General features: G+C 47.0%; 1 protein-coding gene across 1 annotated transcript in view; it reads right to left on the bottom strand.

Annotated features, from left to right (window-relative positions):
* LOC102954982 (contactin-associated protein-like 3) overlaps window positions 1–23,279 on the bottom strand; it is a 194,794-nt gene that overhangs the window by 138,868 nt on the left and 32,647 nt on the right. The window contains exon 3 of the mRNA XM_042964400.1: window positions 9,935–10,128. Within this exon, the coding sequence (XP_042820334.1) occupies window positions 9,935–10,060 (126 nt within the window). The 5' untranslated portion in view covers window positions 10,061–10,128. The remainder of the gene's footprint in view (window positions 1–9,934; window positions 10,129–23,279) is intronic.

Raw genomic sequence — 23,279 nt, 5'->3', positions numbered from 1 at the left:
TCGAATTTATCACCCTTTTCTTTTGTAGCATCTGGGTTTCCATCTCACTTAGCATGCTCTTTCCAATAATTAGTACCACACATTTTCTAATTGCGTTTCATCCTTTCTCTGTGGCTGAGTTCTTCGAAATTGTATCTACTTTAGGTAATTAAGGCAGGGATCCAGCTTTATTTATTTTTTCCAGGTGGCTACCAACTTGTCCCAGTATCATCAATTGAATAATCCATTTGTTATCATTAATGTGAAATGCCACCTTTATTTCATGCTAATTCGATAAGTATATTTATTAATGAACCCTATGTTTTTTCACTAATTTTTGCATTAATATGCTAACATAAACAGCATTCATATTAAGTAGCTTCAAACAGCTAGATTTAAGCTTTATAAGGCATTTTCCTAGCTTACCAGGAATAATTACCTTTAATACTATTCTTATTACCAATTGCTGTGGCTCTTGCTGCATACAAACATTTTAAGATGAAATTTAGAAAAACCTCCTTTTATTTCAGGGTTAGTTGAAGATGAGTATACATCATGATTACACTATCAAGTCTGGATAGGACAGGGATTAACCCCACTTTTCTTTTACACCTCTTAGTGATGCTTTCGATGTTTTTTGGAGCATTTCTTATCAATTTTATTGCCTGTGATTCTATTATAAATGAGGTCCACAGTTCCTTTATCTGTTAGCTAATTACTTGTAGGTATAAAGAGAAGTTAATTAATTTTGGAAATTACTTTCGTAAGGAGGTACACCGCGGAGTTATTTTTTTTTTAATTTTTTTCCTCGGGAGATTTTCTCATGTTCTCAAAGAGCGTATAATGATAATTTACCTCCAGTTCTAATTTTTGTGCTCCTTCTATTATTTCCTTCTCTACCTGAATGTACTTGATAACTTGAGAGTGTGAGGATGGAGACTTAGAAAGGGCTTCACACATTTATCTTCTAAGGTCATATGGAATAAACGTTTTTTAAAAGCCCTCTATAGCCTCAAAAGCAAGGGAAACCCCAAACTGATTCTCTCTGGGACTAAGTTCTGAAATAAGGCAAAAGTAGAAGTCTAGGACTTTATCCAGAGATGAACAAAAAATAAGGGGAAAGACTACTTTCTAGGAGAGCAATCCAACCCGTTCGTGAAGACAACTCACCCATAGGAATCCTCATCACCCATGTGATTCCGCATCACAGAAATGTTGCAAAGCACTGATCTATTTCAGATTGGTGAACAGGCACCTATTTTACATCAGTGTCAACACTATTTCCTACTTAATACTGTGCAATAAATGATACTGGAATAACGAGGTAGCCATTTGAAAAAAATAAATGAAGCCATATCCCTACCTCACACCTTCAACAGACAGAAAATGAACTAAACCAGGGATCGAGCAGCCTGGAGGCCAGGGTCAAATGCAGCTGCTTGCGTGTTTGTGTAAATAAAGTTTTATTAGAACACAGCCACACCTGTTCATTTACCTAACGCCTGTGGCTGTTGTCACACAACGGAAGAGTTAAGTAGCCACGACAGCGACTGTACGGTCTACAACGCTGAAAATATTTGCCACCTGTCCCTTTACGGAAAAAGTCTGCAGACCCCTGGTCTACCCCGCTGTTTCCTTCAGTCTGAGGCCTTTAAACATATTTGGAGGACATCCAGCTTCTCAACTGACGCCCCGATGTTCTCAGAAAGTATGAGGATTGCGAATCAGAAATTCTCGTCATCTCAGAGTTTTGAGACCCCGTCTGGCACAAAGCCACTTTTGAATCTTTTATGCCAAAATGACAGGCCCAGGAAATCCTCCACAGAGAGACCAAAGTGCACACCACACTTGCGCATCTGTGTAACTACAGCACGTGTGCAAGCTGCAGAATGTGTAGAGTTGACTGCCATTGCAAAGGAGACCAAGCGTTAGTACATCCTCTGAATCTGAGCTGCCTGAGTTGCAACAGGAGATCCTGATGGAAATGCTCCCTGAACTCCCCTGCTTCCCTCCCCTCGCCCCCCGCCCCCGGGGACGTGGCTCAGCACCATTTCCTTTCAATGACCGTGCTGCTGGAGAAGCTTTTTTGCTAAGAATTTAATTTTTCCGCCATGTGCCTTTCTTGCGTAAGACAAAAAAGAGCACTTTTCCGCTCTTTCAATGAATAAATAATCCTGCTTTTCAAGCTATCTCCCCCATGACTCTGCCGTACTCCACTCACATTACGGTTTACAATGCACCTTTTTCATAAAGTCTATCCTAATTTCCACGGGTTGCTACACACAACCGCTTGGTTATATGCAGAGTAAAGGTGCAATTTGTAACATGTCTCCGGATTTCCTATTTGTCTTGTTACATATTTAAGATTCTACTTCCCTCCCTCCCAAGGTGACAACGTGTGGCAATTCTAATAAGCCCAAACATTACTTGTACCAAGGGGTGAAGCAGGTACAAAGGATACAGAGATAAACAAGCCTTAGTCCCTGACTCCAGAACTGATGTGAAATAGGCACGAGATGGGTAAATGTAGTCGAAGAGAGGAATATGTGAGAAATGAAAAAGAAGGGAGCGTCTAAGCAATTTCCGTACACAGTGAAGCTTTTCCGGTTGCGGAAGGTTGTCGGTGACAGAGAAGGAAGGATATTCTGCACAGAGAGCAGGGAGCTCGGACAAAAAGCAGTTGTTACAGGACACCCCGCCTCTGGGGAGCCCTTGGTTACTTTGCACTTCAAGCTCAGAAGGCTCATTCGCTTCTCTGCCTCAACCTTTCCAGCTGCTCGGAGAGTTTTCCGCAGATCGAATCCAGCATTTATCTTCATTGTCACTGACCCCCGCAGTTAAGGGCAGACGGGACCACCTTAGGTTCAACAGGACATCATCCTCGTACAACCTCGTGGGGAAGCAATGTTAAACTTCTTACACTCAGATGTGGCACCAAAAGCCTCCCGCTGCGGAAGCAGTATCACATGGTTGGCTAAGGTTTCGAGATGCGTTGACTACCCATCTGGCGGAGGTCTATTGAGAACAGCAACTTTTCCTTAATTCAATCCAACGGCCCTTTACTGAGACACCATAATAGGCCTGGGCCTCTGGGGAGATCAATCCCTGACCTAATGGCTCTCAGCGCCCAGGAGGGGGAACCACGCATAGGAAATCCGATTGTGGCCCACAGTGGTAAGCACAGTCAGCAAAGTACGGTCCGTACAAAGTCACTGCCGTGGTGGCCAATATGCTGAACGTGAGGAGGTGGCTGGTTAAGAAGGAGACAGCCACGTCCCCCACACGGCTGAGGATGGAGGTGATCGATAACAGAATCGCTGAAACGTTACTCCTGTTCCTTGTGCTGAAAGCCAATCGGTCTCAGAGCCGAACTTGGCAGTGGTGGGCACGGCTGCGGTTGGCCGGGGCCTCACGTCGGACCCTGCAGACCTGCAGACCCTTTCTGCAACATCCCGTGTGATGTGAGGCTTGGACTTGTTGAGTCATGAACTCCATGATAAATGTATTAACCTAGACCTGAGATAAACCAACACGTATTTAAATGACTGAATTAATATGAGCCTCGATCAGGTGAATTTCCACTTCTGCTCCCAACAAAGCTTCCCATATAGCAGTGTTCACCTCCCTGCACATGAAACACTCTTCCTTATTTCTGATTCAAGTCGTTCCTACGATAATTTGACGCGGTTCTTATCCCTCTCTATTCTGAAATCACATATGGGTCACATGATCTTTCTTTTTATACCAAGCAGTCACGGTTCTTTATTTTTTATTATTTTTTTTTATTTATGCAATATGTCAAACATACCCATACCCACATGTACCTGTGATCCGGACTTAACAGGGTGAATATTTTGTTATCTGTACCTAAGCTCCTTCCCCCCAACAGATAAACCACTGCAGATATAATGAACACCCCCTCATGCCATCTGTCTTGCTTCCAATATTTCTATCATTTCTCCTACCCTAAATCCTTGGGGTCACCTCTGTCGCTCTTGTAGAGCACTGTAAGGTTGTCGTGTCTTTCAATACAATATTAATTAGCCTCACTAATTAGTCTACATTTTTCTACTTGGCTTAGGTTATAAATTACCGAAAGTAGACTAAAGTTTCAAATGGTTGGCTGTTTCGAATTTATTTTCAGCTGTGGACCTACTGATACACATTTTTTCAAGGAAAAAGGAATCTATTCAACAGAATTAGTTATACTAGATCCTATGTTTATATCAAATAATTTCTTTTATTTTTTTTTTTCAAATACAGTTTACCAGTCTGTTCTTAGAAGAATTCCTTTTTCACACAAACGTCCTGCATAGGGAAGAAGCATACACTTGAATTGTAAGTTGTCAATGCATTCAGAGTAACAACCCAGTCTTGAGTTCCCACGGGACCTAACCGTTGAATTTGAGTTCTGATGAGTTCAAAACGGAAAGAATGAAGTTCTAATTAATGCAAAATGTACAGATTCAAGAAATAATATAGTTCTCAAAGACGGAACTAACTTTAAGCACTTGGTTGTTACTCGTCAATAAAAGCAACGAGAAGACACTCTGGGCTTGTGTCCCACGAGGTTGGTGACAGCTGGGGAGAAAGAGGGTGTTCTCTAGCCACAGGACAACAGAGCGAGGTTCCTACGGGGAGGATCGCCTGATCAGGCTGACACTGCGTGGGACACCTGCGTCCTCCAGCAGGGGCATGACCCCCTGTGAGCCAGGCATGTACAGACGTCCTTGGTCATCTCAGTCAGCACTTCTGGGATCCCCTGAGAATCTTCTTTAAACGCAGATTCGGATTTAGTAGGCCAGATCCAGCCCCCCTGAGATTCCATTTTCTATCGAGATCCCAGGTGATACCGATGGTCTGTGCGCCACAGGTGGAGATGTGGGGCCTAGAGTCATCTGGGCCCTCTCTCTTGTAGAGAAGGAGAGGACAGGAGAAGAAAGATGTGATGATAAGGAGAGAAAAGCAGAGAGAGATATAAGAAAGGCAAGGCTCAAGGAGAGAGAGACGAAGGACAGGAAATTTGATAACACGGCCGTCTCATGAGGGTGGCCACTAGGTCCTTACATGGCTCCACCCACCGTCCAGGGCCTTCAGTCCCTAGTGCGGGGCAGATGGAGCCGGCTGGTGGCATGGGCTCTTCCGACGACCACAGACACGCGTTCCCCGACGGCCCCTCGGCAGAGCCAGGCAAGTCACAGCGCGTCCACAGACTTCTGAACCCGCCCTTCTGTACAGGGAAATAAATGCCAGGAGCGAACCCAGGGAAGGCGAGGGGCAGGGAAGGCTCTCGGGTACAGCCAAGACAGAGACCACCGAACCCCCTCCTTACAGTGTGGCTGGACTCTCAAATCACCTGGACCGGTTCGAATCACAAGGCTGGCCCGTTCCCAAGACCCTAATGATGACAGCGGCTCACTGTGCCTAACGTTTGTGCAAACGGTATAGTTTATACTCAACACCGTCATCCTTGTAGGGGGTCTCACAAGGCAGAGGGTGTCTATGCGACCAGCCCCCCAAAAATACCCTGGCTGTTGAGCGTCTAATGAGTTTCCACGGTTGCAACACCTCACGCAGATTGCCAGAACTTTCTTGAGGAGGAATGAAGCATGTTCTATGGGTGTCCACGTGGAGAGGACTCGTGGGGGCTTATGACTGGTTTGCCACGGGCTGCGCCCCAAGCACCTTCCTTCTCTCCTGATTTTGCTTTGTGTCCTCTCAACATCAGTTTTAGGACTACACACTGGTCCTGTGAGTCCCCCCGCCCCCCAGTGAGTCGCACAACCTGAGGGGGTCATCGGGATCTCCCCAGCCCTTCCCACCCCCTACACAGAGGACCCAGCCGGTTACACCCCAACTTCAGACCTGCAGAAACCGTGACGTCACAGCTCTGCCTTGCATCGGGCCGCAAAGGGCACGGTAACTTCTTACACTGGCAGCACGGAACCAAGAAAACGGCAAAGTGTCGCTAATGAAGAGTGTAAACTTTTCAAGGGAATTTTGTTTAGACTCTCAAATTCACTCTCCAATTAAGGTCAGCGATCCGTAATGAAAACCACACCCTGACGGAGGGGTCGAGCCTCCGTTGTCATTAAGAGCCGCTGACTCTACGTGAGAGGGCCAGAGAGCAGCCAAGTCGGCCTCCTCTTTTTCCAGAAACTGTACATATAATCTCGTAATTATTGCCTCGTGGGGCGTCCCGCTGTCAGAGTCAACTGTATAGAGAGTCGGGCCCGGAGCAGGAAACGAATCCACTTAAGCCGCGGTGATGGACCAAAAGAAGGCAAGGATGAGCCACCTTTCCTAACGGAGATCAAGACACAGAAGAAACCTTTGCAGTGGAGCGTCAGAGACCCCTGCGCTGAGACGAAGGGCTTTCGAGCACAGCAGTCACTCAAGAGCGACTTCCTCACGGAAGGGAGACCCCACGCACGCACGCACACACGCATCTAGCGAATGCGTCCCAGCTTTCTGCCGGGGGCCAGGCACCGTGAAGTTCTGGGGATGCAGAGGAGGAAGGCGGGTCTTTAGCTCCCCAGGACGGGGAGGTAGGCCACCACACCAGTCCTTACTGTGTGATGGGCGCAGGACCGAGGGGCGCTCCCCTGCGTGGTCTCCGATCGGTAAGGCCACTATCCCTGTCCCCACCTCCCCTGGGCTCCTCGAAGCAAAGTGCCAGATGGTGACGCTTGGAGATGGTTTCCCCCGAGCTGCTGAGCCGAAACACAGGAACTGTCACAATTTCTCAGCCATGTATCAGAGTGGGATGGGGGTAAAAAACATGAGCCGTAGTTAACGCGACTAAGAACAGGCGTGCACTAAACTCTACACCTGAAACCAGTTTTATCGTATATGTTAACTAACTAGAATGTAAATAAAAATTTGACATCAGCGGCGCCGGGGTGGCTCGCTCGGTTACGCGTCCAACTCTTGATTTCCGCTCAGGTCTTGACCTCACGTTCGGGAGTCGGAGCCCTGTATCAGGTTCTGCGCTAACAGTGTGGAGCCTGCTTGGTATTCTCATTCCCTCTCTCTCTCTCTCTCTCTCTGCCCCTCCCATGCGTGCTCTCTCTTTCTCTCTCTCTCTCTCAAAACAAATAAATAAACTTTAAAAACTTGAAATAAAAACTAAGCATGCACTCTCAGTTACCTGATTTCCAAAACCAAGACTTAATTTTGAATAAAAGTTCCCTATATAAGTAGATGCTTCGTTAAGCTTTAACTGTTACTCGTTCTTCTTTTTTGTAAAAGAGAGAAAGTGGGAATGAGGGCAGAGGGAGGGACAGAGAGAGGGAGAGGGAGAGACAGAGAGAGAGGGAGAGAGAATCCTAAGCAGACTCCCACCCTCAGCACAGACCCCGACACAGGGCTCAATCCCACAACCCTGGGATCATGACCTGAGCTGAAAACAAGTCAGATGCTCAACCAGCGGAGCCAACCCAGGCGCCCCTGACTGTCACTCATTCTTAATTAATGTTTATCTTAACCCTGCTTTGGACCTGCTGTTCTAAGAATTAACTCGACGTCAATATCCACTTCTGATCACACACTTGGCAACTGCTGGTTTGGGAAGTCAGCCAGCCCTGAAACCCCAAATCCTCTCCTAGTCTGTTTTACCTCCTATTAAGACACCTGGCCAGTTCTTCTTAATTCAGTTTACATCAGCATTTATTGGTGAACTAGCAAGAGGTCCAGAGATAAAAAACTAAATAGGCCATGATCTATGAAGTTATCCTGAGTAACAGAGTTCTAAGGAAGTGCAAATGGGGGCAATTTAGGGACAAATGAGGGGAATATTGTCATTGTGTTGTTTGTCAGTGTTAGAGGTAAGTCACGTGCTAACAAGTGGCCGCTTCCTGGCTGATGTTTTTCCTCCTACCACGATGAGAAAAATTTTTTAAGCATTTCATAATATGCAGGGCTCCTGGGTGGCTCAGTCGGTTAAGGGACCGACTTCGGCTCAGGTCATGATCTCACGGTTCGTGGGTTCCAGCCCCGCGTGGAGCCCCAAGTTGGGCTCTGTGCACTGACAGCCTGAAGCCTGCTTCGGATCCTCTGTCTCCCTCTCTCTCCGCCCCTCCCCTGCTTACACACGCACTAGCTCTCGCTCTCTCTCAAAAATAAACATTAGAGGGGCACCTGGGTGGCTTGGTTAAATGTCCGACTTCAGCTCAGGTCATGATCTCACAATTCATTGGTTCGAGCTGCACACTGGGCTCTGTGCTGACACCTCAGAGCCTGGAGCCTGCTTCAGATTCTGTGTCTCCCCCTCTCTCTCTCTGCCCCTCCCCCCCCATCATGCTCTGTCTCTCTCTCTCTCTCTCTCTCTCTCTCAAAAAAGTGAATAAACGTCAAATTTTTTTTTTAAAAATAAACATTTAAAAGATGTATTTTTTTACAAAGTTACATAATATCCTTAGCCTAAATTAAATGGAAACTAAGCTGTATATTTTTTATTGTGGGTAAATAGTCACGATATAAAATTTACCACTTTGGCCACTTTTAAGTGTGCATTTCTCTGGCATTAACATTCGCACTGTTGTGCACCCGTCCCCACCGTGCATCTCCAGAACTTTTCATCTTCTCAACTGAAACTCTGTCCCCACTCCACGCTGACTCTCCATTCCTCTGTTCCCCTAGCCCCTGGCAAGCATCTAAACTGCATTTTTAGTAACAAGAAAAGAGTAAGTCCTTCTCCACCTGACACATCTCCCGTAGGCCACACACCCCCCATCAGCCACCCCACCAGCCAAGTGCAAACACTGTGCACACAGAGCTTCTCATTCAGGGAAGACTGTGATTTAAAAACACAAATGCTGGGGCGCCTGGGTGGCTCAGTCGGTTAAGCGTCCGACTTCGGCTCAGGTCACAATCTCGCGGTATGTGAGTTCGAGCCCCGCGTCGGGCTCTGTGCTGACAGCTCGGAGCATGGAGCCTGCTTCGGATCCTGTGTCTCCCTCTCTCTGACCCTCCCCCGTTCATGCTCTGTCTCTCTCTGTCTCAAAAATAAATAAACGTTAAAAAAAACCCACAAATGCTAATTAGATAATAAATTTCACATAGTGTCATAGCCAAAAAGTCAGGCAAGGGGCTCCTGGCTGGCTCAGTCAGCTGAGCGTCTGACTCTTGATCTCGGCTCAGGTCATGATCTCACGGTTTGTGAAACTGAGCCCCAGACTGGGCTCTGCACTGACAGCACACAGCCTGCTTGAGACTCTCTCTCTCTCTCTCTCTCTCTCTCTCTCTCTCTCTCTCTCCCCCTCCCTCCCTCCCTCTCCGCTCATGCATGCACACACACCCTCTCTCTTAAAATGAATATTTAAATATTTTTTTAAAAGGCAGGCAAAATTTAATTCTTCCAAAAGAAACACGATATGTAATCAGAGGTCGAAACTATGTCACGGATGCAAAATAATCACGATTCCAAAGAATCCCAGAGATCTAGCTCCCATGAATTACAAGGGGCCACCCAAGTACACAATTTCCTATTGGAGCCGGATTTGTGTCCCCCAACATGCCGTCCATAGGGAGACTCTCCATTACACCTATTTTTAAACGTTTGGGGTTTTCCAGAAATCTCACTTAATCGGAGGACACAGAAGAATGAATTTACTTAATTGAACAACACCAAGGCAACACCAGCCGCTGGGTTCTGGAACAAAAAATACAGTAGGTTGTGTATGTGGCTTTATTCCTTAGATTTCACACTATGTTAAGGAATCATGGGAAGACATTTTCAATATTTCACTACATTACAAAATTGTTTTACTTATTTCATAAATTATACATGGGCAGCACATTTTAAAATGCCACATGTGTCTTACAGTCGCTTGGAAACACTTTTCGAGTAATTTAGGAGGCTCCATTCTATACTTGATCCGACAGATTTGCAGCAACAGGCAGTAATTGGCATAATTCATGCTCTGACAGACCCACTCGCAGGGAAGGAACATACCGAGATGCTTTCTTCTCGCCGATACAGCTTCCAGTTCCTCCCGCCATCACTGAACATAAGGACGTAGCTGGTCACCCAGTCGGAGCTCCCGTATCCTCCCTGGGTGGCCACAGCTGTGACCTCCATTCTCTCTCCGAGGTCAATCTGCAGCCACTGGTATTTATCTGACACGCGTGGAGACCAGCCACCAGCCCCTTTTAGTGGAAATAGAAACAGGAAAAACAAAACAGTAAGGGGAAAGAAATCTTTGAGATCTATCCTATCCTGTAAGAAGGGGATCATAAATAAAATTTATGAAAATCAGTTTCAAATTCTGGAACGTATAACTGCTCTTAATTACACACACACACACACACACACACACACACACAGACTCAAAACCACGGGTTAAGTAAATAGATGAATCCTACATAAATTACTTTGGTTTCTGGCTCATGACCCCTAACTCCCCGGTGGTTCCCAATAAAGTGAAAGTGCTTAACGCAACAGGTGGACGGTTGAACCTGCCACGTCAACGCTCGGAAGGGTGTCTTTACTGGCCTTTATGTATGACCTACCCTTGGCTGGACCTAAAGGAAACTATTCAGACCATGGTAGAACGAGAGAGACTTAATTCTGGAATGCCAACGTGAGCAAGTACAGTATTACATATTGGGATAAGGAAAGGGGCGAGGGCACAGTCCTACACTCGATATGCTCACAGATTCACGCGAGAAACAGACGTTTCAAAGAACGATTTGAAATGCAGCGTGGCAGGGGGAGGAGGGGAAGGTTTCTCTGCGCAGGGAGGGAGAGCCCTGAGAGGCAGCAGGGAGGTACAGGGAGAGCCCAGAGCGAGTGACAGGCAAGGGCTTTCTCAGGTTTCCAGACAACAGGTGCAGAACAGGAATCACGGCGCTCGGCTTTGTCCGGTGCCGAGGAGAAACAGAAAAAGTAGAACTACCCGAAGGCGTACGGCTGACGTGTCTGAGTCTTCGAGATGCATTCCGGAATTCGTATTTTGCTACTTATCCATGTCTAGAAGACACGTGGGATGGAAACCATCCCTAATAGGGCAAAAGTGGTTTGTTTTTTATTTTGCCCCACTGTTCTGACACCTGACTTGAGGTCCTCATGATAAGGTCTAATGCGTTAGACAACAGTTACTATCTTCTCATCGGGAGCTCTGATTGACATCCACGCTCGGGATGCTAGAGCCACCAGGACCGGCTGTGTGTCAGGAGGGGCGTGACGTGGTCGCGTGGCACTCGGAGGGGAACAGAAGCGGGGCGCTTGCATCGGGGTGTGGGGGCATCACCAGGAGGTGAGCGCGTGCGCTTCTTCCCCGCGTCTTCCACGAGCAGCACTCGGTGTACAACCTTTTAGCAAAGTCTAAAGCTTCCAAGTTCTTTAGAGCCCAGATCCTTTCTAAGATCTGCCCGTTTTCCTGCCGTGAATCTTTGCTCAAATACTGCACATTTTCCTCTCGACGTACCACAGGCGCAATGCCTTCTCCTTGGACTCAGAATCCTAAATACGCTGCAATTTTGGTTGTTCTGTAATGCAGTTCTGAACTTCTCATTCTGAAAGAATTTCCCATGGACAAAAGAGCCGCAAACGTGTACAGGGGATTCCTGTTTGCTTTTTACTCAATTTCCCCGACAGATAACACCTTACACCATCATGGTACTTGTATCAAAACTAAGAGATTTACAGGGGCGTCCAGGCGGCTCTTGATTTTGGCTCAGGTCGTGATCTCAGGGTTCACGGGATCGAGCCCTGCATCGGGCTCTGGGCTGACAGTGCGGAGCCTGCTTGGGATTCTCTCGCTGTCCCTCTCCCTCTGTCCCTCCCCCACTCGTGCTCGCTGTCTTTCAAAATAAACAAACATTAAAACTAAGATATCTACACGGGTACAACAGTAATTACAAGGATGAACTTTATCTTGGTTTCTCCAGTTTTCCCATTAGCTCCCTGTGTCTGCACCAGGATCCTATTTAGGGACCGTGTCCTCCAACCTGGGACAGTTTCTCAGTCTTCCCTCGTCTCGAATGACAGGCCTGGCTGTCATCCAGCACTCCTATAGTTCTACTGCTTTGTCCAAGGGTCCCACTAATGGTTGAGAAATGGAAGTCCTTCCAGATTCTACAAATTGTTTTTAAGTGTATGTATTCATTTTGAGAGAGAGAGAGAGATAGCGGGGTAATGGCAGAGAGAGACAGGGAGAGAGACAATCCCAATCTCTGTGTTAACAGTGTGGAGCCTGACTCGGGGCTCGAACCCATGAAGCATGAGATCATGACCTAGGCGGAAAATAAGAGCCTGATGCTTCACCGACTGAGCCACCCTCCTTCTGGATTCCAGCTGAGAACTAACTAACAGTCCTGGGGACACTACTCTGCCACTGTGGGTGGTTTTACGGTTGTCACAAAAATAAAGTTAAAACCTAGGGGTTGCCATTTAGCTGATCATCTTAACTTGGAGATGCCACGCTGGAAATTCTATATGAATCAGTTCAAGTCTCTAAGAAACTACATAACGTCCTGTCTCCCAGCTCAGGCTGGTTGGTATTAAAGTTCTAAAGAAGGTACTAACGATACCCTTTTTTGCATTTCGTGATCTTTCTGTGTCATTTTCCGTCTCCCTTGAAGCCAGGAAATACCATTAGGACGGTACCGGAGAAAAGCACAGGGAGTAAACAGACGGGATGTTTCCAGCATGTTGCCCTGGCCCAGCCTCTCCCACATGCCAAGCGGCCTTCAACGCCTACCCGTTCCCTACAGGTAACAGACCCTGAACACTTCCGATGCTACCAGTATGCAAATTAAGCTATGTGATTAACTAGGTACTTGATAAAGGAACAGAGCTTGAGGACCCCCTGTGCCACGGGGCAGTTCACTTTCAGCAGGGAACAGGGTCCCGGGTCGTCCCCAGATCGCTGCTGGGTAATGACTCGGGCTGCCGTGCATTCCTTCCTGTGTGCACCGTGCTAAAACTTACGTTTCCTTTAAGGATGCCGTACAGGGTCTTTTTCCCCCACCACCTGCCTCTGTCCCACCTCACGCCCTTGCGGAACAAAGCGTCCCAATTTGTACAACGGAAAACACATCCAGAGGGCCCAACTTTCACAGAACGAGGGTCCAGTGCCTGGATCGCCAAACAGCCTTCTCACTCCTAGGGAAAGTGTGGTAGGCGTGTGTTCGGCCCAGAGGGAGGACTCGGCCAGAGGAGGTGTTAAGCATCCGTGAGGATGTGTCATCAAAGCTCGGGCCCCCTTCCCACCCTCCACCCCCTCTAAGAAAATACCCCTGTGGTTTCACAGTTAGGCAGTGTGGGCTGCCTACCAATAACCAGACTGTCTTTTATGTCGATCTATTGGAAGGTTCCTGTCTCTGGTTACTCCTGTGTGATTGCTTCCTGCCCCTCAGGTCAGCCCAGACACAGGCAGCGACAATTCCTCGGGGACAGGAAGGGTTGAACAGGAAACGCTCACTTGGGCCTTAATTACTCTGTCCACTAATCACGACAGTGACCCCCGCTCCCGGTAGCCACGGGGCACGCGCTCTCGTAACTGCTGGCTTTACGCAGAGAGGAACATCGCCCAGAGGCGAGAAGCAAAAGCTTGTGCCTTCTTCAAGTGTCAAAGAGTTCCAGAGCAGGGAGATACCCAAGGGAGCAAAGGTCAAGTGGGTTAACTTGACGTGACCACACCCACCCATCTTGAGGGCATCCAAACGCCGAGCAAGTAAGTGGTGAAGTTGAGACCACTGCCAAGGGAAGCTTCCCCCCAAGGTCATTATTCCATTGTCTCAAATGGGATCTCACCCGGTTGTGAGGGTCCTTAGCTCCCTGGCACACATCCTAATTCACAGAAGCTTTACTCGGAGTTCCGGGCGGGGCCCAGGGCGACAGGGAAGGGCACCAGAGTGTCTCCCTGGGAAAGAAGGGCCAGCACGCAGACACCCCCAGATCTCCCTACTCAGAGATCCTGGGGCTCGACACGCTGAAGCCCGTGTCACAACCCTGCCAACGTTGCTGAGGGTCTCAGCACATTTGCTGCAGCTCGGATTCCTTAGGAAGCAACCCCAGCTACCTACATGGGGAGTTTTGGGCTCTCAGGAAGGAGCCAGCACAGAAACCCCGCTCTGGGTCTGCCTAGGCGTGCTCCGATCCCCTTCTGGATCCCCTTCCCGAAGTGCTTCCTGCATTCCTGGGCAGGGGGGAGGGTGGGGGAGGTGGGGGGTGGCGAGTGGGGAGGGACGTTTCCCAAAAAGTGCATCCCTAAGGGGAAAGTCACACGCGGGTGCCTACTTGTGAACCAGATTGCTATACGCAGTGCAAAGGGAGCCTGTAATGGTTTTGTGAACAGACAAGTCCACAGTTAAATAAAAACAGGGGCGCGCTGGTCAGTTTGAGATTTGACTGCGAGGCCAGTGAACCATCCACGTGTGGCTCCCGGAAGCTCCCTGTGTGTGCTGCATCCCCGGGGAAAACTCTCGATGCCCTCTGGCACCGAGCGTGCGTTACCGCGGCTCCTTCTGCGAAAAATAAACAAAAACCTATCGAGACGGCCTGTCTCCTTTTGCTGGGCTCACGTATGTTCCTGACCGGGTTTTCCAGGAACGTATATCTTCGAGAAGCACTCAGATCTGAGTCGATGTGAGGCTTTTCAGTTCTTACTTGTTTGCAGCTCGGCACGGACAAGACTGTGAGAGGATTCTGCTCATTTCTCACCTGAGAAATAGAACAAGAATTGCCCGGCAAGCCTCGAAGCGTCTGAACGTGTAATCGGTCCCTCATTTACGACCGAATAAAACGTGGGACGGAGCCTCCTCATATCCCGTGAAACCTCCATGTTTACGAGGAGTGGCAACTCTGGGACGTGTCCTAATTCCGTGAAGGCATCATTCCAGAGGCCCCCTGAGTTGTTCAGAACAGACAGGAGGGCAGTCAACCCTCGAGGCCAGCGGGAACAGCAGCACCTCCCTCTGCTGCGTCCAGACGGCCAGGGAGGGCAGGGGTCCAGGCACCGAGCTCCCCCCTCCTCACGGATTTCCACTGCTTTTCTTAAGGCTCTGTCCCCTTTTCTAAAGATCAAATACGGTGCGGGATCATGTCAGGAGACGCAAGGGTGAGACGCTCAGAAATAAAACCAGGACAACTCAATGATCCGCCCATTTGTGGCCGCTCGGTCAGCCAAACGCCTCTGGGAAAAAACCCCACTGACGCTAAAACTTACGTTTCCTTTAAGGATGTCGTACGGCTCAATTCGTAACAATCTGTAAGCACGCCGTGAGAGCCTCGGATGAAAAGAGTCACGTACAGATTACCTGTTCTACCAAATAGGGTGTTCTAACGAATGCGAAAAAGATGAGACCTGGTGCTGACGGGGAGCCCTTTGGGAGGGGGCACAGGAGGGCCCTTGAATGCGTCAGAGCAAAGCCTGTCCCGTTTGATTTCCTTAGAGGAAACGTGGCGACAGGAAAAGAGCCGAGCTGCAAGAATCATGAGAACAGTGAGCCCCTGAGTCACCGTCTCCCAGGCGGCCCCTAGTCCGGGCAGGTCTCTGCAGAGCTGTAGAGCGGCTGACCACAGGGCCCACCGAGAGGTCCCATCAGCCTCTGTCACGGGCTACGATCTTCCTGCGTCACAAGAGACGCGTGCCGTTCAGGACTCCCGTGTGCTTTGATTTTAACGTGGCATCTAGGTACCATGAGGGATCCCAGGGGCCTCACGAAAGATTGCTGATTGGACCTGACCACTTTGGCAGAAAGGAAGGTCACCTTAGCAGGTGCACTTTTACCAGGGGTCCTGAAGAGAATTAAAAAAAAAAAAAAAAAAAAGGAAATCCCTAGAAGGGGCAATACAGCTAAATGTGGGTGGATGGGAGACCCTGGAGAAGCGTGTGAAGGGATCAGACAAAATACAGCTCTGTAGGGATGATGCGTATTAAAAGTTCAGTGAATGAAGACATCATAATATATGCCAAAGGTACATAACTGCTGGAACGCCCGGGTGGCTCAGTCAGTTAAGCGTCCAACTCTTTTTTTTTTTTAAACATTCCTTTATGAGAGACAGAGAGAAAGAGTACAAGTAGGGAAGGGGCAGAGAGAGAGAGGGAGACACAGAATGTGAAGCAGACTCCAGGCCCTGAGCTGTCAGCACAGAACACGACACAGGTCTTGAACCCATGAACTGTGAAATCATGACCTGAGCTGAAGTCAGACACTTAACCAACTGAGCCACCCAGGCGTCCCAAGCGTCCAACTCTTGATTTCGGCTCAGGTCACGACCTCACGGTTCGTGGGTTGGAGCCCCACATTGGGCTCTGTGCTGACAGTGCAAAGCCTGCTTGGGATTCTCTCTCTCTCTCTCTCTCTCTCTGCCCTTCCCCCGCTCACATTCCTGCTGTCTCTCTCTCAAAATAAATAAATTTTTTTAAAAAGTATTGTTAAATAAATAACTTATATGAACCTCTCTGTGTATTATGAGTGATACAAAAAGTGAATTCATTCGAAAAGAGCCCAGACTAGAATTTTCTGGACAACTATTTTAGAATGTGATAAGCCCTTAGAAAGGCTGCCACACACCATGTGGGAAGTTGCCCCGTTTGTCACAGGCACTGCTGACTCTTAGAAAAGTGAAAACTCTCACGGCAAAATTATGGCCACCGTGAGGCGCTTACTATGCAGATTATAAACACCACAAATAACTCTGAAAAGTTAAGTTGCTGTGTTTTTTCACTCTTTTTGTCCAGCAAATCCTGGTGGCCAGTGACCATTATACCACTGAGCCCCAGAGAAGCCAAGAGGGCAAAGAACAACTCAGAAAAATAGGAACCCCAATGTGTGAGGAGTTGGTGTGGGACAGGAAGAGAAGCTGGGAACCGGGGGCCTTGGAAAGAGCCGGAATGGAGGACGGGTGAAGGTGGCTGCACAAGGTGAGTCAGACACCTCTGCCCGGGAATGAAGCCTGTGGACCAAGAAAAGGGAGAGGAATAAGCAAAGAGCAGAGGACCGGTTTTGGCTTGGCTTCCGCTGGAATTCTGGGAGATGCGCTGGTAGGGGCCATGCAGTCACTACACTGTTTGCCAAATGTTGCCTGCTTTCTCCCTTCTGGGCACGTGGAGGACAGCAGTCCAGGCCCCTTGCTGGGAGGGCAAGGCTACATGACCAACTCTGGCCAACAAGCCGTGAGTGGAAGTGACAGGTCACTTCTGGGCCTAAGTTGCCAGGACAAAACCATGCGGTGCTCTTTTCCCCATGCGGTGCTGGGTTTCCCCTGGGTGAAACCCAGAATTCACCACTGGCCATCAAAAGGGGACACAGAAGCTAAAGTGAGAGTCCCAACTCGATCTGAACAGAAGGTCAACTTGGCAAGACCAAGTTAAACGGGTAATGGAGGGCTCAGGCCGGAAACCAGGTGAGACTCACGGTCAGATCTCAGGGAGCCTGGAAGTGACATGGGACGTATATTCCTCAAGGGACAGAGGACCCAGGGCTTTCTTGCCAAGAAAGCGCCATGAGGCATAACCACCACGGGCTTTGGGAGAGGATGCCAACTAACCCGCAGGGTCAAGAGCCAACAACCTACCCTCAGCAGACAGCAGAGGGAGTCCCTCCCACCATCCAGCTCCAGGAGGGCATGAGCCCGTCCTCACCCAAACGTGGTCTTGAAAAGAGCAGGAAAAAATGCTCAGAAATCTGAGCATCTTCAGGAGACACTCACCCACCCATTAGAGGCCACTGAATCCGGAAGAGAGGGAGGACTCCCTCCTCCTAGGGTAATTCTATAATTTTGGGCTGCTTGGGAGAGAAAAGGACCAACAACACCGCCTCCCTGAAGGTCACTGGCGACACTGGAAAACGCTGGGTTTGTTCTGGTTTGTCTCATCAAGTACCATAGACTCCATGGCAGGAACCCGGAGACTCTGGAGCTTGAGGAGGGCTCCGGGAGGATCAGAGCAGCTCCGTGTGTGGTCCGTGTGACAACTCTACGGTAAGGTCAACACACACCCTGCTGTTCGGGCTTCTCTTCCCACATGCTGCCATCTTGCATTTCAGACAAGCTGTGATTTAATAAAGCTGCACGGCCACAGAGACAGCGCTCTGTGCTTTAGTACGTGGGCATATTTTGCATCAATGCTCTTATGTTTGGCCTGCCCACTGCACTCAGTATCCACAGTGCATCTGCAAAGTTATTTCAGGAGGGAGAGGAGAAGAGAGGAGGGGAGGGGAGGAGAGGAGAGGAGAGGAGGAAGGAAGGAGGAAGGGAGGGAGGGAGGGGAAAGAAAGACAGAAGAGAAGGGAAGGGAAGGGAAAGAAAATAAATTGTGGTTTAAAAAGAGAATGCGCATGGGATGCCTGGGTGGCTCATTCAGTTAAGCGTCGACTTTGGCTCAGATCATGATCTCACGGTTCATGGGTTGGAGCCCCACGTCGGGCTCTGTGCTGACAGCTCAGAGCCTGGAGCCTGCTTTGGGTTTTGCGTCTCCCTTTCTCTCTGCCTCTCCCCAGCTTGTGCTCTGTCTCTCTCTCTCTCCGTCCCTCTCTGCCCCTCCCCTGCTCGTATTCTCCCAATAACTAACTAACTAAATAAATAAATAAACAAACTTTAAAAAAAAGTAAAAAGAGAATGTATATTAGTCCTACTAGGTCTAAAAACTTTTAAGCAGGACAGATAAACAAAATTCAGAATCTGGTGTCCAAGACCCTTCACTGCAATTTGAATTGCTCAGTCTCTCGTCTGGGAATACCGGCCAGTTCCATCAGCTTCCTGGCCTGTGAACAAAAGATAGGAATATACAGGAACTTCAATTTAATGAAAAAAAAAAACATGACAGAAAAGTTTACTATTATGAGATTTGCATCAAACATATTTGAGGTAATATTTTGATGCAAGTCGGGAGTTGACACATTTTTACTTTACTTACTCTTTCAATTTTTAAAAACATTTCTTTGTTAAAAACCAATGACTTTTATATCATGTCCCGTTCAGAATATTGCAGAGTTCAAGTAATCGGAGTCCCCATGTTATAAGAAAGCATATCTAAGCACTTTCCCTAATGTAGTCAGTTTTCTTCATCTTGCTAAAACCTACAGTATAAACTTGTACTTGTCACTCAACTTCATTACCGAGAAATAAACACTGTAAATCTGAGAACAGTTTCTGAAATGCTCAGCCATGAATTGTATTGGCATCATTAGACAAAAATCTTTCCTGACTCTGCCCAGTAATGCAGTCTGCATTTTATGGGCTCAACATCTCCATATGGGAAAGATGGAAAATTCAAAGAGAAAAGAAAACACCTGGTCGGTTCAGTTTTCCCCCATTTACTTTCTGTGTGCAACAATTAACGTGGTATCCTGAAACGCCGTTTTTGAGAAAGTTGTTTACTTTTTTTATTTTTTAATGTTTACTTATTTTTGAGAGAGAGACAGAGTGCAAACAGGGGAAGGGCACAGAGAGAGGGAGACACGGAATCGGAAGCAGGCTCCGAGCTGTCAGCACAGACCCTGACACGGGGCTCGAATTCACAGACTGCGAGATCATGACCTGAGCCGAAGTCGGACACTTAACCGACAGAGCTACCCAGGTTCCCCTAAGTTTATTTTTTTTAATGCTTATTTATTTTGAGAGAGAGAGAAAAAGAGAACAAGTGGGGGAGGGGCAGAGAGAGAGGGAGGGAGAGACAGGGTCCCAGGCAGGTCCCACACCACATTGTCAGCATGAAGCCTGACACGGGGCTCGATCTCACAAAGTGTGAGATCATGACCTGAGATGAAAATCAAGAGTTGGGCGCTTAACTGACCAGGTGCCCCAATAAAGTTAAGTTTAAAGCACTCTCACTGCATTGTCACCAACGAGGTGACTTGCTGCATTAAAACCCATGATGTTCAGCATCCGGGTGAGGAACAGAGCAGCTCGTCTCTCTCAAAGTGAGTGTTCATGCAAGCATTTGAGGGGAACACACAGGGAGGACAGCGTGTGTGCATGTGTCTTCCTAGTCAATTTCAAATTGCTCCCGGCAAGACTACGCATCTCACCATCACGCCTGCACTTACAGATCACATGACTGAAAAGAACATGGTGTCCAGAGCTGGAAAACAGCCTCTGCAGTGCTACTGAGCCAGCCGGAGGAAGGGTCACCCGGAGTAACAATAATTGGAAAAACACAGAAGGCTATTTCACAAGCAAAATGCAGAGTACAAGTCCAGCATGGCTTACTAGAACATAGTTGGCGGGGAGGGGCTGTTTTTGTTAATTAACTTTTGTCTGCATGAACTTGGGAGTACAAAGAGTCTTTAGGAGATTTTTGAGAAGACAGATATGAAGTCAAGCATGTTCTTATTTATATTATACAGCCAGATTCCTGCAGTCTTGATTTTGCATAAGAAATATTAGATAACTTGTAATTTTAGGAAATATTCAATTTAATATTGATGGAAACAAAATCAGCCAATATGAACGATCAAACCCAATTTTCAAGGACTTTACACTTTTATCTAATGGCATCAATTTTCTGGAGCAGGTACATGAATAAATGTATGTGTCTATGATTTACTTCTTAAAATCTATCAGTTTTGAAAAATTACACATTCAGGCACATGGGGATGCTAACTTTTCGGCAATTTATGTTCCTTTGTATAAAACAGTAGCGTGCATTGCATCAGTGTGGGCATTTTGTGCAATGTATCATCGGGCACCCAACTCCGGACATCAAAATGGGAACTTTAAAGGAACCCGAATAGAGATTTCAAAAATAAATTACAGGAGCACTTAGTCTTATGTTGAGAGAGGATACTAACTCAGCATTATCTCCACAATGACTGGCACTTCCATTAGAGAACTCACAAGAAAACACTGAAAAACGTGGTTACGTAGGAGTCAGGAGTCATGGCTTTCTGAACCCCTTGAACCCCGCTCGGGAGGGGGGGGTTCGGGGGGGGGGACTTGCAGATATATATTCTTACTACTCTATGCAGTGATCAGCTATATATAAAATTCTCAGAAGAGGCCATGATATTTCAGATATTTCTAATTTTTCATACAAAGTCGTAAAAGCTCAATGACTTCTATGCAAAATAAGAAACTAGGAAGGTAAGAAAGACCACCTTCTTTAAAACCTCCAAGTCCCACAACACAGACCAAGGAAACTAGTCATACAATCAGGTAATCTAACAAGATCTTCGTCAGCAGATCACGCACAGAAGTTTCAAAAAAGCTAAAACTACTATATATGAAGAATCATCATCATCATTATAATCATCCACATTTTATACAATTCACATTTTGCATCATAATACCCTAAACTGAAGTGAACCAACACGTTCTCCAGCATTTACAAAGGCAAAGGAAATGGCAGGAAAGAATCTGGGATGCTGGCTTTTAACAGAAAATATATACAGATAATCCTTCCGAAGGAATATTGATTGATAAACTGTGTATCTCAGTCTCATTTTAGGAATGCGTATGAAATCAGATGGTAAAATGAAGGAACAGTCAGTGAAATGTGCATTGTGTACAATTAGAGTAGCAACAACCTCGTCAGTTGATTGCCACTCTCTTAAAAAAATTAAATTTGCAAAGAGAGTGGTCTGAACATAATAAATAAGCTTTATACTTACCATTTTATAAAGGCTGCTTATCATATGCTGTTATTAATTTCTTAATTAAATGTAGTAGAAATAAATTCATCTCAAACATCAGGATTTTCCCTTCTAATGTTTATAAACTTCCCAGTGTCACCATACTGACAGCACAAGAGGCCTGAATCATAAAGATATTCTGTCCCTGCAAATCAGAAACACAATACACAGGCCCGTTGGGATTCTTTAAACTAATTAAATACGGTGCTTATTTAGTTTTGACAGTCTTTGGGCAACCACTGGAAAGTTTAGATGTTGAGCTGGCTATTAGAGTAACCACCAGACCAAAAATAGTAAATTTGATCATTTATTTTTTTAATGTTTATTTATTTATTTTGGGGGGGGGGGGACATGTGCGAGCCCAAGAAGGGGAGGGGCAGAGAGGGGAAGAGAAAATGTCAAGCAGGCACCATGCCGTCAGCACAGGACCTGACTCGGGGCTCAGACTCACAAACAGTGAGATTATGACCTGCGCCGACATCAAGGGTTGGACACTTAACCAACTGCGCCACCCAGGTGCCTCTGATCATTTAATTATTAATTGGAACCTAGCTTCAAATGAGAAGATATTTTTACTGGAATGCTAAAGATTATCATGAATGATGCTTTGTAATTATCTGGAGGAGTAAATATCTGGCCAGAAATGCTTCTTCATAGTAAACGGCCATGAAGGTGGCCGTCAGGTCAACAGCGGGCATGCTCTCCCACCCTAAACTCACCAAAAGTCTTCATTGTGTCCTTACTCCGCCCTTCCAGTCTATTTGGCTACTTACTGGGTTCCCACACTTGATTTTTAAGGACATAATAAAATTCAAGCTATACTTAAACTATGATCTTAGAAATACCAAAGGAAGGGAGAAAAATACTCAGTTCCTTAGTAACATCTGCAGACTTTACATTTATAAGGGACACGGTTAATTTAAAATTTTACTTTCTGGGGCGCCTGGGTGGCTCAGTCGGTTAAACGTCCGACTTCAGCTCAGGTCATGATCTCACGGTCCATGAGTTCGAGCCCCGCATTGGGCTCTGTGCTGACAGCTCAGAGCCTGGAGCCTGTTTCATATTCTGTGTCCCCCTCTCTCTCTGACCCTCCCCCATTCATGCTCTGTCTCTCTCTGTCTCAAAAATAAATAAACGTTTAAAAAACATTTTTTTAAATAAAATAAAATTTTACTTTCTGAATTAATCTCACCAAAAAATGCATCTATCCCTTTACTTTTAGGTAATCTCTACACCCAACATGGGAGCTCAAACTCATGACCCCAAGATCAAGAGTCACACACTCTTCTGACTGAGCTAGCCAGGTGCCCCTAATCTATCCCTTGAAAAGGTAGTAAAATATTTGATTTTTAAGTGTGTTTATTAACTTATTTAATCCACTGAACTAGTATTTGTGCAAAAGATAAAAAGTAATTTAATCGGTGACACTCAAGAAGCAAGAATGAATGAATGCATCTCCAAAAAAGAAAGCCATTAGCTCCCTTCCCACCGATAGGAAGGGAATCTGTTTTCAACAGGAGCTGTCACCCAGGTACCTGCCAGGCCACGTCCTGGGACGGAACCGTTTCCCCATCACGATCCCATGGCAGCTTCACATCGCACGGATGCCAGGCAGTGGCTTGTTAAGTGTTCCCCAGTGCCTGTGACATTGGCTCATTCACTCGTTGTTTTAGTTACTCATGAGAAGCATACTTGACTAGTCACCCATCCAGAGTGTT

The sequence above is a fragment of the Panthera tigris genome, chromosome D4 (assembly GCF_018350195.1).
Source record: "Panthera tigris isolate Pti1 chromosome D4, P.tigris_Pti1_mat1.1, whole genome shotgun sequence".
Lineage (NCBI taxonomy): Eukaryota > Metazoa > Chordata > Mammalia > Carnivora > Felidae > Panthera > Panthera tigris.
The sequence above is the reverse complement of the archived record's forward strand: the minus strand, read 5'-3'. Positions and strand labels throughout refer to the sequence as shown.